The 15,848-nt window shown below is 35.0% G+C and overlaps 1 protein-coding gene across 3 annotated transcripts in view; it reads left to right on the forward strand.

Moving 5' to 3' along the window:
- The window catches only part of LOC593261 (glutamate receptor-interacting protein 2), a 58,406-nt gene that overhangs the window by 26,635 nt on the left and 15,923 nt on the right, over positions 1-15,848 (forward strand). For 2 of the 3 annotated variants that reach the window (XM_031000225.1, XM_031000223.1), the window contains exons 2-6: positions 3,499-3,573; positions 4,921-4,992; positions 9,464-9,673; positions 10,229-10,391; positions 11,222-11,367. In XM_031000225.1, the coding sequence (XP_030856085.1) occupies positions 3,499-3,573; positions 4,921-4,992; positions 9,464-9,673; positions 10,229-10,391; positions 11,222-11,367 (666 nt within the window). Of the gene's footprint in view, positions 1-808; positions 1,127-3,498; positions 3,574-4,920; positions 4,993-9,463; positions 9,674-10,228; positions 10,392-11,221; positions 11,368-15,848 lie in introns of those variants that run through there. The other variant, XM_031000226.1, reaches the window with a different exon arrangement.

A 15,848-nucleotide genomic window follows, 5' to 3' on the forward strand; every position in this document is an offset into this window, starting at 1 on the left:
AGTAGACCGCAATCATAAGCGAAGCTTGACAAGGATGGCGGCCTCAAAACAAAAACAACAAAAAATATTATGGTAAAACTTAAAATGAAAAGGGCATAACCCCAAAAAAACAAAAACAAAAAAAAAAAACAAACAAACAAAACAAAAAAAACAAAACAAACAAAAAATAAATGAAATAATAAATAAATAAATAAAATGAGAAAAAAAAATTGTTTATAAATGTTTGCTAAAGGCTAATAAATAAATAAAATGAGAAGAAAGAATTGTTCATAAATGTTAGCTGAATGCTAATAATAAATTAATAACATCCTATAAAGGTACTCCTGAGGCTCCAAAGTGCTTGCTGTAGCTGCCCCCCCCCCCCCACCCCCCTCCTTAGAAAATCACACCGGTATAAGACGTGTACTTCCTCCCAGGGTATGACTCGTAGCCAGCGTTAACCTTGTCACAATTATTGTCCAATTCTCTTATTAGGGATGATTGAAGTTTGTTTCTCGTTTCTCTCTGCCCTAGCTCCTGTCTCGATCCCTATGACAGGTTGTACTGATTAAACAGTAGTCACTTTCTATCCTTCACCCCTGAGGCGTTACATGTGCTCTATGCAGGCAGGCAGGTCTAAAATAATACAGATAGATCCACACATATATATATATATATATATAATCATGTTCTGGAACGTTTATTTTGTATCGTGTGAACTTTTGGATTAATAGTACTACCTAGCTTCATCTGACCTGGGCGGGACGATGTGTGGCATTACATCTGAATGCTTCATGTGATTTGTACCTTGTGGTGACACTTTAGTGGCTCAGAAACAGTTGCTGGCATTACTCTCCAGTTAATTTAATTTCACTACCACGAACGAACGGTAGATTTGTATTCAATATCTGGAAGTTGCTCTACGCTGCTATTTTTGTACAATGAAGAGGTTACAGAACTTGATTTAAGAGATAAATGATGCCACTATCTCGGTTGTGATCATCCACTATTAACTTTCAATTGTGGGATAGTGAACTTTGAGGAAAGCATACTTTCTGATCTGCATTGCATCTGTTTGGTTATTAAAAGCTAGGATCAGGGAGAGTCATGTCTAAGACAAGCTGCTTCCCGAAATCTCGTAGAGCAGGTTGGTATTCTTGTGAATGTTCTACTTTTTATTACTCATGATTTATATCATCTTCTGAGGACCAGAGGGGTATTCACTCATGTACTTAAATGCAGACTTTATACACTCCTGGGTTTCAACAGATGATATTATGTTAGTTTTAATACAGTGATCAGAGGTTTGCTGCTAGGCAGATGCACTATTACAAAAATAAAAAACAATGAACAAAAACAAACAAACAAACTCAAAGTGTAATTATAGCACAAATCTCTTGTCCAACCAAAGTTACATTTTTTTTGGGGGGGGGGGGGAGGGGGGGGGGGGTAAGTTTATCATATTGAAAAATATGAATACATTCTAACACTCTTTGAAGCAAACATCAAAAAGGATGACCAGGAAAAATGTATTTTTTGACTTTGTAGTGATTATGGAAAATGGTTTATAAAGGAAAAATGCAACTGGTTGTACATTTGGAATCATAGAAAGATGTTTGTGTCAACAGAACTTTCCTACCTTTCATTGGAGTACAATCTTACGATGTACAGTTCAGTATATCGGTACATTTGATATGAAGCGTAATTGCATTGCTCTGCTAACCCTCTTGATTTGGATGAATTATTTTCCACAATTGATAAAGGCTTATTTTGTAAATAGGAGGGGCACCGTGTGAATTGTTACTCTTATTAAACCTCATTGTAGAGATAACAAACAGTTGATCTGTATTTAGATGTGTTCAGTTTAAAGGTACACACTGTTTTTATATCAAAGGTGTAAAACTTACATGAGAAAGGTTTTTTAAAATCTTTATTAAAAGTCTGATTTCTCTGTCTTACTATTCAATACAGAGAGTGTGATTGCCAAGATAGAAGTAGTGATTGTATTGTATTAGACCAGTAGTTTTAGGTACCGGCATAAAACGTCAGTGATAGCTTTTATTGTATCTGAATCAAAGTTCTTTCTAATGGCTTTATTTTTCATGGCTACCTAATGTAGCTTTTAGAAAAGCTCTTGAAATAACAGTATGAAACTGAATCGGTCTAATCATCATCTTCCGTTATAATAACAGAAATTATTTAAAATCCTTTTTAAACGTTCCCTTTTTCCCCTTGACTCTCTTACCCCTCATTACTGCAGTTAGTGGTATATACCTGTTTAATATAAGCCTAAACACATGTCCATTGCACTAGTAGTATTTAAGAACCAATACAATACAAATGGTTTAGAGTCACGCTTATTCATGCAGTATTTATAACAGGAGACAGGAAGTCAGAATTTACACAATTTGATTGATCATGCATTGAACCAAGAACTAACCCAAAGGGTCATGAACATAGGAAAGGGTCGCAGTATAGTTCTGCTGTAGAGTAGCGTGTCCAATGCCGGGCACATACACCTGGATGAATTCTGCCTAGTATTTCACAAGTTCATGACCCCCCTGCTGAATGGCAAAATTTATAACTTTTTTTATTGCTTGTCATTACAACAAAAAAAACCTTTGAGACCTTATCATACCTATAAAGGAAAAATTGATATGTGTTTTGTCATTTTGTTTTGTTTTGTTATGTTTTGTTATGTTTTGTTATATTCTAATTTCTTTTTAAATTTTTGCTTGTATGGAGGATAAATCAGTCAACTTCAGCTTTATATTTAATTTGAAAAATTGGTTTAAAAATATCTTTCAATATATTTAGTTCAATTGATGAAATTGATGTTATATTGTAATTTGGATTATGTGGCTTCTGGATTGCCTAATTTGAATTACTAGTTCATAAAGTTGTCTATTTTCATATATTTTAGAAACAGCACATTAATGTAGGATATAATGTGCTGGTTTTGATTACCAGATGAAAAAAACAATAACCAGCTGACGTCACGGTATGCAAGCAGAAAGAGATCTACCATTCCAGCTATATATAATTCATTGGTATTTTTATGTTTGCTTTACTATGGCTTATCAATGTAACGGTTCAAGCTGTTCTGCCAAATTGAAATCGTTAGTGAATTATTGCTGACATTTGTATTGTCGTTAACAATAGTAAAAGAAAACATCAGTGCATTGAATGTGCCAATCATGTTGGGTATGCATTCGTGTGGTATATAAGACTTGAGGGTAAACCTGACCGCAATCAAATGTTGCCACTGATAACTGTGCTTTCTTGGACATACGATACATGAAGATGTACTGTTAATATGTCTTCACTTGTAGCGTGTAAGAACTTATTGTTATATTATTATACTTTTGTATATATATACACCTTTAAAGAAAACTGTTGTCAGACTTTTAAAAAGATATGTGTATATATTTTTCCATCTTTCAAACTACAAATTTGCACATGTCATTTTGTTATGATGTAATAATTCTCATGTATTCTTCTCTTTTATTGTCATTTCAGATGATGACGGTCGCAAGGGTAAGAGTAAAGCGTCCCAGGAGATAGCATTACAGAATGAGGCCTCTACAATACCAGGTACACTTTCTTTTCTTTTTTGTAAAGTATATTTTTGCATAGAATTCAATTCAATTTAATTCATACTTATTTCATTTCACACAGAAAGATAAATAAAGATATTACTTTTTTCCCATACATAATTCATTTGCACATAATACAATCATTACAAGAAATTTTTAACTTCTGAGGAAATGGGGGGGGGGGGGGGGTCCACTAAAAAGCAGTCTTTGTAGTTTGTGGATCCCAAAGAAAAAAATACAATTGTTTCAAATTTTGCCTATGAAGACTTGGAAGACAGGATAATATTACAAAACAACAAACAACCACGAAACGACAAGGAGGAGTAAAACAGATAAGAAGAAGGAAATGGTTATAGTGGAAAATTACTTGTTTTTATTCTTTCATAAGGAATATGGGTTTCTAATATAGCTATTCCAAAAAGGTTCGCCAGACAGGACACTTTGTTTCCTTGTTTTGTAGAGTTTGTTTTGCAATGAACAAAATAGTTGTACAGGAAAATTACTTGTTATGCTTGGATAAAGAATGTGGGCTTCTAATAAAGCTTTAAAAAAAAAGGGTTTGCCAGACATAGGAACCCATTTCTTGTCATTCTATGACAGACTCGTTGACTCGTTGACAACATTGTCAAGGCATTAATTAAACGAAGTGGGTGGATAATGGAGCCTAGTCAATGCTATGTTTCCTTTTCTGCTCTAGTATCATTAATATCATACATTGCTATGTCTCTGTGATATCCTCCGTCTGGTAAATTCAATCTTGAAAACAGTTTTTGCTGTCATCAGTGTACCTATACATGAACTGTCCATTTTACCTGTGTCAGAGATCAGAATATCACTTGTTATTTAAAGCCAAAGAAACTAGAAGCAAACTTGGAACATGTATATTTAGAGAGAGATAAATTCAGGGAGAAATTCATTTATATCAAATAGGGTATTGATTTCTTTCAATGATCCACCCCATTCATCTCAAATAAAAAGCAAGTGCTTGCAGGGTGACATTGCCTGCAGGGGAAAATAAGATTTTAATTCAATTCAGATTTTCAATTTGTATGAATTATTGAATATTACGTTTTGCAATTTGTATAAATGTAGCAGTGTATTGGCATCCAGTCAGATTTTGATTCCACCAAAGTCTCATTTTCCCCCTCTCTTATGGTCTCCTCTCTCTTTCTCTTCCCCTCTCTCCTCTTCCTCTTCCCTCTCTCCTCTTCCTCTTTCCCTCTCTCCTCTTCCTCTTTTTTCCTCTTTTTCTCCTGTTCTATCATTTTTTGCTTGCTCTTGCTTACTTTCTTTCTCCCCCTTATCTCTTTTTTCTTTTCTCTTTATTTAAAAAAAAAACTCACAGAGGAAGTTCGTGCACACTCCATTGTTGAGTTGGAGAGAGCGCCCGGAGTAGGATTCGGTTTGACAATCTCAGGTAAATCAAGTTTTTTTTTTGAAGGAACATGGATCAAATTTCTCACCTCCACATTGTGTTTACCTTGCCTTGGTGAATAAAAGGATTTTGGATCAAGACTCTAGCTTAAAGTTGGCCATGGTAAAAACTTGTCTGGAATTTGTGGGTGTGGGAAGCAAGAGGTAAAAGAAAGAGGTATTGGATCAGTGACAAACAATGTTAGAAAATATTTTGCTCTTACCTGGGTGGGGGGGGGGCAGTACTTTTTAATAGAGCATTTAGAGTGTTGTCTGTGATAGAGTATTCTTGGCCTATAGGGTAGATACATATTTTTGTGATGGTTCACTCTTAATATGCAAAATCACTGTTTGGGAAATTTGGATACCTCTTTGCTGGTCTTTTACTCTTGGAAAGCTCTGCCATAGTTGACTCTGTATTTTGGCAAAGCTCATCACCAGAATTCAGCATGAAATGTACAATCATTTCCTGTGATGCTTCTTATCAGCAAAACCCAGATCATACATATTGCGAGCTCGATAATGAATTCGCGATATCCAGAATAATTTACACTGACATTGCAGTTCAGTGCACTATACAGTTGTTTCAGGTTCGCTTGTATCAAACATGTATGCCAATGAAGTTATCCATTTGTATACACAGATGTAGAAGCCTTATTTTGAAACTCGGTGATAGTGCTCCTTCTACCTTTCAGATCATGACCACATACATGTAATAGAAAATATGGATATCATCATTTGTAGGTCCGTGCTGAAACAATTACATTCAATAGCCAACTTAAATAAACTTTTCCGTTTTGAGTCATTAGGCCTCGCTTGAAAGGAAACACACTTCATATAACATTTCTTATCAGGGAAACCAAATTGTGTTTGACCCTGACTTATAGAACATTGATACCTGCAACTATCATTCAAAACTTGAAACATTCTTAGAAAATTACCTCCAGATTTGAGGCACTTTACATATTCCTCTTTATTTTTCAGATTGAACATTCTATTGGCCTATATATTGATATTTGCGTACCTGTAAACTGTAATTGATTCATCTGGCCTTCGATCAAGCCCATTTTAGGGTAACAATAGCCTTAATTACATGTTAATCTTCAGTTGTTAAGGTTAAGGTTTTTTTGTTCTCTTGGCAAGACATTAGGAGGTCTTAAATATTATCAATTAGTTATGATTTTTAAAACACTTACCGGTATGAGAATTTGTAAAACAATATTTCCCTTTCCAAAAATCACTTTTATCTCAATGTATGAGCTTCAGTGCTACTCTTCTTCCTTCTGGATAATATATTTTTTCTATACAAAGATAGAGCCTAGTGGAGAGGGTAGGGAGCATTCAGACTATTTCAATTTTAGGGAATGAAATCTTCAGATGGTCCCTGGCTTTACTTGGCTTATCCATCATCTGCTTATATGGGTAGTAGGGACCCGGTAGAGAGCTTCCCGCTATTTCTTGGGATATCCATTCTCTGGGTACATGTGGGTGATAATGTTTATTATGAAGTATTTTAAACATGGGATTGGAAGACTTCAATCTTATAGAGGATGCCAATGTTATGAAATATGCTGTATGATTAAGTATATAAAGAGAAGATTCAGGATAGTGTTTTTTTTTTTATACAAAATTGTGGAAGGGAGGGGGGGGGGGGGGGGAGGGCACCATGATAATTCTGAACATTTTCTGATGAGAAATCCTTCAGTGTGCTTAAGGAATTCTAGATAGGGGGTAAAAGGGGGCAAAGGGTTGCTGTGCCCCCCTTTAAATCTACCAGTGATGAGAAATAAAACTTAAAATGAAGAAGATGAGAAATAAACTTGCTTACTTGAGACAGGAAGACAAGGGGAAGGATAGGCCAATATGGGACACCCATAGTTCTGGCAATCTGCCATTGTGTATGCAACTAAGGCACAGGAAGTCACTTTTTCTGACACTTCATATTTTGCTTGCTCATGGGTTGATAGACTTGAGCACTTGATCTTGTTCATGTATTCCTTGCCTAAAACAATATTATGGGTGAGAAGAGATGGAAGGGCTTTCTGCTTAAAATCTGGCGAATGTCATGAAAATTCTGTTGAAGTGTTATGATTAAAGGTTTTAATAGGTCCCTGGAAGTTTTGGGAAAATTCATTGGAAATAGCGCCCAGAAATAATCAAGTTTTTGAATGGAATGTCTCTTCCAGGAATGGAAGACAAAACTTTGCATCTTGACTGATTTGTTTATTGTCTTTTAAATTTTTAAGCTATTTGATAGAACATTTTATGCATAACATTCTTCATTTTGGCAATTTGAGAGACTTAATTCTGAATTGAACATATTTGATGGTGTTTACTTTTATCATCTTTGTTCAGGAGGCAAAACATAAAATTTAAGTAATTTTGAAGCCAAGATTATCAGCAACATGATCTTGGAAGAGAATCATAAATTCACATGGCTATTCGCCCTAGCAAGCGCATGTACCGGTACTTAAATTGTATAGATGACAGATTCAGGTCATTTCCACCCCCCTAGCATACATGAACAAGGGCATGAATACTACATGGATAATGTTTCACCCGATGTAAACAGACTTGCACCTTGAAACATCAATCACACTGTGACATAGAGCTATGAGGTGATAGGATGCAGCACTAATTCAGTGAAATCACTTCAGGAAATATTACCTTTGTATCCAAGGTCTCGTACATCCCACCATCTCAGCACTTTTTACACTGATGATTTTGCCATATTTTGTCACTCTTGATGGAAAGTCAAGTTCTGTTGCTACATGTATACTATAGGAAGGAATGAAGGTGCCTTAAAGGTGGTCTCTCTGTAGATGTGTTCATGTAGCATGGTAGAGAGAGATACTTGGTAAAATGCCCCCCCCCCCCCTGCATATTTTTTATATTTTTAAAAAATATCCTCTTTTTATAATATTTGATGGCCTCTTTAATTGATGTTTTTATACATACATGTAGTTGCAAAAAAAATATGATAAAAATGTCTCTATTTTTTTAATGGTATATTCATGTCATCTGTAACTTAGTGCATACGGTAGTAATGATTTATAGGATTCAGTCAACGCAAGGAAATTTGGTGGAATATTCTTTTTATTGCTAAATTGCGCAAGATTTGTTTAGACAGGACTGATGAAAAAGCCCTGGATTATCTTTTAAATTTATGATCACCATGCATAGACTCCTCACAGGTTTAATATACTGTCACCAAGCATTACCGACCATTTAGGACTCTGAGTCTTGAAACCATGACAGATGGTTTGATCACACGCCAAGATAGATAGTGAGATAGAGTAAGATAGAAAGAGAGAGAGAGGGTGTGGATAGTATCCCAAGACAGACCAAGCTGACCAAGATTAGATTGAAATACTGATTTGAGCTGTCCTTCTAATCAATGTGGATTATTCTAGGTCTCAATCAAGATCCTGGCAGAGATTTAGTGGATTAATAGGTTTCAAGCACTTTTGACGAGCCCCTGGTCATTTTTCTTAATTTTTATTCTGATGCTCCCTTGATTTATTTCCTGGTCTAAATTTAGAGTTCAGAATCTAAGAAGATATGTGATAATGTAAATAAAACTGGGAATATAAATAAAGCATTCATGTACTTGTCATAGAATTTCTAAAGAGTAATATAAACATAACAGTATGACTCTGAAGTCATGAAAATCAAGGAGATATAGGTAATCATTTCATCTTAAAAAACAACCCTGTATTAAAAATTGTCACTCTTATTGAAGCGAAGCAGTATTTATAGACACATCATGTTTTATATGGATCCAGGGTAGGCATAATCTTGCAATGTATAAAGCGAGAAAAGATCAGGAACCTGATTTGCACATTTTAGGAGATTAGTAAGAGGAAATTGAATTAAAGCATTATGTGAAAATGTAGTAACATGATAAACAAGTGTGCATCGTGTTACTTCAAAATGGAGGAAAACAAGAAAAAGGGGGGAAATTTCTTGCATAGTCATGATGATGAGGGGTAAGATATAGGGTCTGAATACTAATACAGAAGTTGATTATTAAATGCAAGAAGCAGGGAAGCCTGTTATGTTTTCTAAATATTTTGAATGTAAAACATATTCTGTTGTTTTGGGATAAAAGTGCAGTTGTCATGCGCATTGATGAATTGAATTTATATGTTTTTACTGTTTGCGTTTCAATGGTTTCCAGCAAATTGTAGAACTTGAACAGGAAATTAATTAATTGAATTGTTTATAAAACTTATGAAGAAATTAATGTGATGTTAATTTTCATTCAGTTGTTCTTGGATAAATTTAGGTAATTTGAAATTAAGGACAGTTAATTAGTTTATTTTTAATGTAAATATTAGCATTCTATCAAAAGATTTGGCACTGTTATAAATCTAAATATTGGGATCCTATTAAAAGATTTGGCATTGTTATAAATGACAGGGATATTTTGAAGTCTGCAGTACTAAATAATCAATCCCTCTCTCTTCTTATAGGTGGTATAGACAAAGATGGCCGACCCAGAGTTACCAACATGCGTCCGGGGGGCGTGGCCCATCGCAGTGATGTACTTCAGACTGGAGATTTCATCACATCAGTCAACAATGTGAAGACTGTTACGCTGCGACATGACGAGGTCATCACTCTCTTGAAGAATGTGGGCAATAAGGTCTCTCTGGAGATAGAGTATGAGCTCCCTGTATATAGTAAGAGTATACCGAATCATAATCTTATTTTGATAAGTTGAATACTCAGCCTGACATTAACCAAGCTGATGTCCATGCAAAATAAATGATTTTTTCAAATAACATCCAACAGAGGTCAACCTAATTAATTTCCTTCATCTTTATTTTATAAGGCTACAAACGCATATGAATGAATGTAAAATTACTATTTTGTAATATTTTAGTCCTTATTATTCTAACTTGATTAAATGTGGTTAATTTTTAGCTGGAATAGGTGAGATGCTGTGTGCTATACTATAGAGATTTAGATACTTGAAGTAACTCTTAGGTGTAAGGGAGAGTTTTCCACAGGGATCATCAAATTTAGTGGGAAGTTAGTAACTTTCATAGCTTTGAATTGAAATGATATTCTAGTTCCCTCCTTTTATGAGAGGAGGAATTTTTATGCATTTTTTATTCCCACGTACCTACCACTATAGACTGGTAGGAAACACCCTCATCAGGAAATCACTATAGACTGGTAGGAAATCACCCTCAACCATTTATCATACTACCGTCTCTTGTATTTCTCTGCAGCTCCCTTGAGCCCATCAACGGGGTATTCTAAGACTCTGGACATCAGATTGACCAGAGAAGACGGTAGCTATGGATTCACCATCAGGGGCGGAGTCAATGCAAACAGCTCAAAGACACGCCCACTGGTTGTCACGCATATCAGACCGGGTGGACCAGGTGATAGGTAAAAGATTCTTATCTATTACATAGAGTGTAGCATCTGTAAGGACTACACAAGATCTTAAAAGTATTATATGTAATCAGTCTTTAAGATATAGGGGAAAAGGTTACCTAGGTCCGATGGAAAAAGATGGCTCATTTGCATTCCATGATCATTTGTCTGATATGGAAATATGAAATATGGGTAAAGCATCTAAACATACCAGATTTACTGGAAAATATTGAAGATAATCACCCATATTTTCTTTTGGTTTTTATAAAGACTGTATGATGATTTTTAGACAACTTGGAGGTGTTTCATAAAGCTGTTCGTAAAGTTACGCATGACTTTACTAATGACTTGATTATGAAGTGCCAGATAGGATGCCCAAAGTTGAAAAGGTGCACATAAATGACTTTCTCACTGTCCTAGATAACTGGATTTGTTTAAAGATGGTTAATATCAAGGAAATATCTTTAAAAATATTGTAACTGTCAAACATACATGCTACCTTCATACAAACCTCTTTGTGAAAAACTTAAAATTCTAAGCAAGGGAGCATAGGAGCATTTCTTATGAGAGTATAAGAATGAAAACTTCAGCTTCAAATAAAATAGAAGATCGCTGTTGAAATTTGTTTATCAGGTACTTCCACTGGTATGTCAATAGAGAGAGAAGATGGGTTTCATGATGATTGATTGATGTATTTCATGAAAGAAATCCTAAACTAAGAGATCTCTCTCAGGCATGATGAATAGACCCATTATCTCTACTTGATAACTAACGTCTTTCATAAAAATGGAAGAAGATACTACGCCAACACATTAATCCGTTCTAACCTTTGACCCATTCAGGGAGGGGTCGTTGAAGGTTGGTGATAGATTGGTAGCCGTGGAGACAACGAACCTGGGTCAGGCCTCTCACATGGAAGCACTCAACATCATTAGGCAAGGAGGCAACAGCGCTGTGCTGAGATTTGAATATGATGTCTCTATCATGGGTAAGTATGGTGGTTGAGTGGTTTCATTGTGAGCTGCTCATCATGACAAGTCCAGGGTTCAATTGCCTTGACCCATTGCATTTGGGTTCCTGTATTACCATTAGGGGAATGAGAGAATTGAGCAGCCAATGGGTTAATAAATGTAATGAAAAACCTTCCTGAAAAGTAGAAGACCAATTATGTAGTATAAACACTTTTGATTATGTGTTATTACTACAACTTTAAAAAACGCCCAATTTATTCGTTATTCTTCAAAAGTGATTGCAAAATGATTTCATATTCTATTCAGTATTTGACTTAGTTAGGCTTGATGACCACATGCATTCTTTCATCACTAAATTAAATTAGTTCTCAAAATGATAATTTTGTGAAGGCTGAATGTCAAGTTAGGGTAGGGGTTAAAATTTTTATTTGCTGTTCTTGTTTTGTTTATAATAATATAATAATCATACCTCAGAAATTGGTCATCTTTCTCGAAATTCTCAATAAATGGCTTTATCCAAGCCTTGTATCTTCATATAATAACAACTCCCCTCACTTGTATCATTTCAATAACCACCCTACACCCACTCTTTATCAAGAGTCATGTATGCCAATGTAAATTGATCCTCACAAGCCATTACCATATATACCTGTAACCACCCAAACCACTTTCAAATGTATGCCACTAACCTCATCTTTTCTAACCCTTCATTTACCTCTTATTTTCATCACTCTGTGCACAGTGACTAAATCAAAGGTAATAACATAGTATTTTCATTTCTGCTGGTTGTCTTTTGTTCATTTCATTTTCCTTTGTTGGAGTATTCATTGCTTTGTTTTTTTTATTTGTTATTCAGCTTCTAATGTTTTATTTGGAGTGTTCTCATGAGAGCATGCATTAATATTACTTTTTTCCTTTATTTGTTTTGTTGTTGTTGGTGTTGCAATGTCTCGTTGGTATTTGTGTTAGGCTATAGCTACAATGCTTAAAGCTCACTTTATTGATAATTTTTTTTTATAACGATATACATAGATGATGTTACATTAATATGACTTTGGGCTTTAGGTTTTAATGGAATTTCACTTAATTTTCAATCATCCTTTCAAACTCTTTATAGCAACCAAAGTTCCATACAATATAAAAAGAGTCATTTGAGTTCATCATCACTTTCCTTTCAGTTAGTGATAAGTTTGGCTGTAGTTCATGTGTGCAGCATGACTGACCATAAAAGTGAAACCATTATGGTAGTACAATCACATCACTCCACATTAATCCATTATTCTGAATTAGATCAAAATTTGATGAAATTTTACTCAATTTCCAACCATTCTTTCAAACTCTTTATAGAAATCAAATTTCCATTCAATGTAAAAGAGTAATTTTGTGTTCATCATCACTTTCCCCTAATGATATTAGAGGTAGCATGTAGGAACAGAGAACATTTATTCTTAACGAGGCAAATCAGATTAAAATGGCCATGGAGACATGAATATATTTATAAACTGACATCCATCAGCAACACCAAAGGGGAAAAGTAAGGAAAGAGCAAAGTGGATTATAGGTTTGGAGATAGAACGATAAGATGACAAAGCGTGTTTAGAATCTAGAGAATAATACGGTATAAAAAGAGTTGCCTACGTCAAGGTTCTCTTGTGGTAATTCATGTAGGAAATGGTGTGGATATTGGGTAAAGTGATTACTGGATGTCTTGTGATGCAGGCCAAAGATAATGGTGATGGGTAGAAGGAGTTCAAGTTTCGTGTCAGGTGACCAAGTCAGGTGATCTGATAGAAAGGTTAAAGATTGTCCAGCTAACTAAACCTTCAACCAAGATTATGTTGTCCCCTTTGGAACAAAAAAAAAAACAACAGAAAAGAGCTGAGACACCCAAATTTAACACCTCTGATATTTTTTGATTGATAGCCCAGGCATTTGTTGACAAAGATATTGAATTACTTCCTGTGCAAAGGGGTACCTGGATTTTTTTTAAAGTCAAATTTTGTTTCTCTGCCTGTATGACCTTTCCCCAAAAAATTGATTTCTACCCTTTACCGTATATAAATATTAGATTACTGTAGCAGTCTACTGTTTGCCTCATTCTTGTCTATAATAGATATTTAATAACTTTAAATAAACTCTTATATAAATAGGTAAGAAATATTCCTTTTTGGTACTTTATTAGTCAGAAAAAAACTGGATGTGAATTAAGGGAAAAAAAAGGATGAAACAGGAAGCAGATGTTTCATGTTACCGGTATATGATTCACTGGGTTCACTATACCTTCTACCAGTCCTTCTGGGAACTTTTTTTACTTTCCTTTACTCCTGGGATCTTGAATATCGAACCCCGGTTCTAAGATGTCTCCCTCTGAGAAACATTTGGTATAAAAAGAAAGAAAGAAAGAAATGATTTAGCTGTTTTGCAAACAAAGTTCATGTTTGAGAAGGGAGGCATAAAGGACCATGCATGCATGGAAAGTGCAGGGAGTAGTGATTAAATCAGAATCTACTTGAATTTGTTCAAAATTAATGATGATGTCTGAATTTTGATTTTGACTTTGATTCATCTTCTCCAAATTAATGACACTTCCTTTGATATAATCCATTTCCTGTAATGAGCCTGTTTCATTTTCTGAATTTTGACATCGATGTTTTGATTTGCCTGCAATGCCCCATACTCTACTCGGAATTGAGACAGGAGGACGATGGTGAATCACGGTTGACTAAGCCCCTATAATCCTTTTCGAATGACAAGTGGGAAGTTATTCATGATTACATGGAGCTGATGTTCCAAGGCCAGGCTTTACACGCTATCCAAGCTTGAATATGATGCGGCTATTTTTAAGAGTGGCTATTTTAGAGTAGCCACACCCCATCTTGGACGTGATGAGATTTTGTGAGGTTGTAAGCGCAGAAGGTCACTGGTCCGTACTAAATCTCCATGGGATGTGACTGTTCACTTGTTAGAACGAATTAGAACAGACCCTATGTTAATGTGAACAAACATCTGGCAGCGTACCAGCATTATGCAATGATTCACAGCTATTATAAAGCTAATAATAGAGAATTGAATTTATACTTCCTGACAGAATATTCCTCAAGTCACTCCAAATTTTGTTGGATAGATTCTTTAAAGTTACATCACATGTACAATATTTTAATTCAATAAATTTCCTCTCTTTCTCTTGGTATCTCTCCGTTTATATATGTTTTTCTCTTGCAAATTATACACCCCTTCTCTCTCTCTCTCTCTCTCCTCTGTCACTGTACCCTCTCTCCCTTTCTTTCTTTTCACGCTCTCTCTGTCTCTTTCTCTGTTAATTGAACACTGAGAAAAAAGATAAAAGCAGATTAGCCTGAGAATATTTAAACTACCTACTGAAATTAAAATTTGATTGATTAACATTGTGTCATACATTTGTCACTTCCAAGTATATATATGCATCTGTCAAACACCCGTCAAACAACTGCCTCTCCCTCATCATCATTATAACTGGAAATGGATACAAATTGGCCAATCATTCATCATGCTTTCACCTAGGCTAGAACGAGACCGTCCGGTTTCTTTGGGTTTTACACAATAGGTGGCTGTATCACAAGGATGTAGTAGATACATTCTAATTATCTTGTATTCCATTTTTTTGTAGTCACTAAATGCTTACTTTTGTTGAGTGAAATTTAAGTCAGTGGAAGCTATTGCTGAGACAATTGTAAAAAGTTACATTTTTAATTTTTTACCACCATTACTATGTACAAGAATCCAGGACCACTTCACTCCATTACCTTGATGGTTTTTAACTAAATGGTAAAACTTACAATTTATGTAAAAAAAGAATGATAATAATACATTTTGAAATTTAGAACCATTTCAGAAGAAAGCTTCTCAGCTTCTTAAGAGACTGAATGTCAGAACTAGTGCTTAAAGGAGTAGAACTGAAAAAATAGATTGAATTTAGCTCAAACTATTGATGAGTCAGGGTCTTTCAAAATTGATTGGGGGAAATTATGACTTCCATTTTGTGATAGATTGTCATTAACTTGTCTTTTCATCTCCCCTGATAACATTGTACAAACTTTGAACTATTCCTAGCCCTTGATATAGATCTTTTAATCATTTGAGGGACTTCATCATGGTTGAGAAGTACCTGGTAAAATGGCGAAAGGAAGAAAGATTTGTAGATAGGAACTTTTTTAACTGATCTCAGTATGGCATATGACTTGTCACTCCTTGCACCCATGTGACGTAGAAAGGAACAGCCTCCAAAAGTGTAAAGCTGGCCTTGAGATATGGTTACTAGATTGCTGTAGACCATTTTGACAGCCTCAGCTGAAAGTTAAGCTATATTTCCATGTTTAAAGTAAGCTAGAGTAATGAGAGAGGACCACACAAGTCATTGGTTGTATACATATGTGATTTGGAAGTCAGTATTTTTCAAGTGTACATGTATATTACATTTTATCTCAAGAATACCTATATTAAAGGTACTATGTCCCTTTTG

This window comes from Strongylocentrotus purpuratus, unplaced genomic scaffold (assembly GCF_000002235.5).
Source record: "Strongylocentrotus purpuratus isolate Spur 01 unplaced genomic scaffold, Spur_5.0 spur5_scaffold_6, whole genome shotgun sequence".
Lineage (NCBI taxonomy): Eukaryota > Metazoa > Echinodermata > Echinoidea > Camarodonta > Strongylocentrotidae > Strongylocentrotus > Strongylocentrotus purpuratus.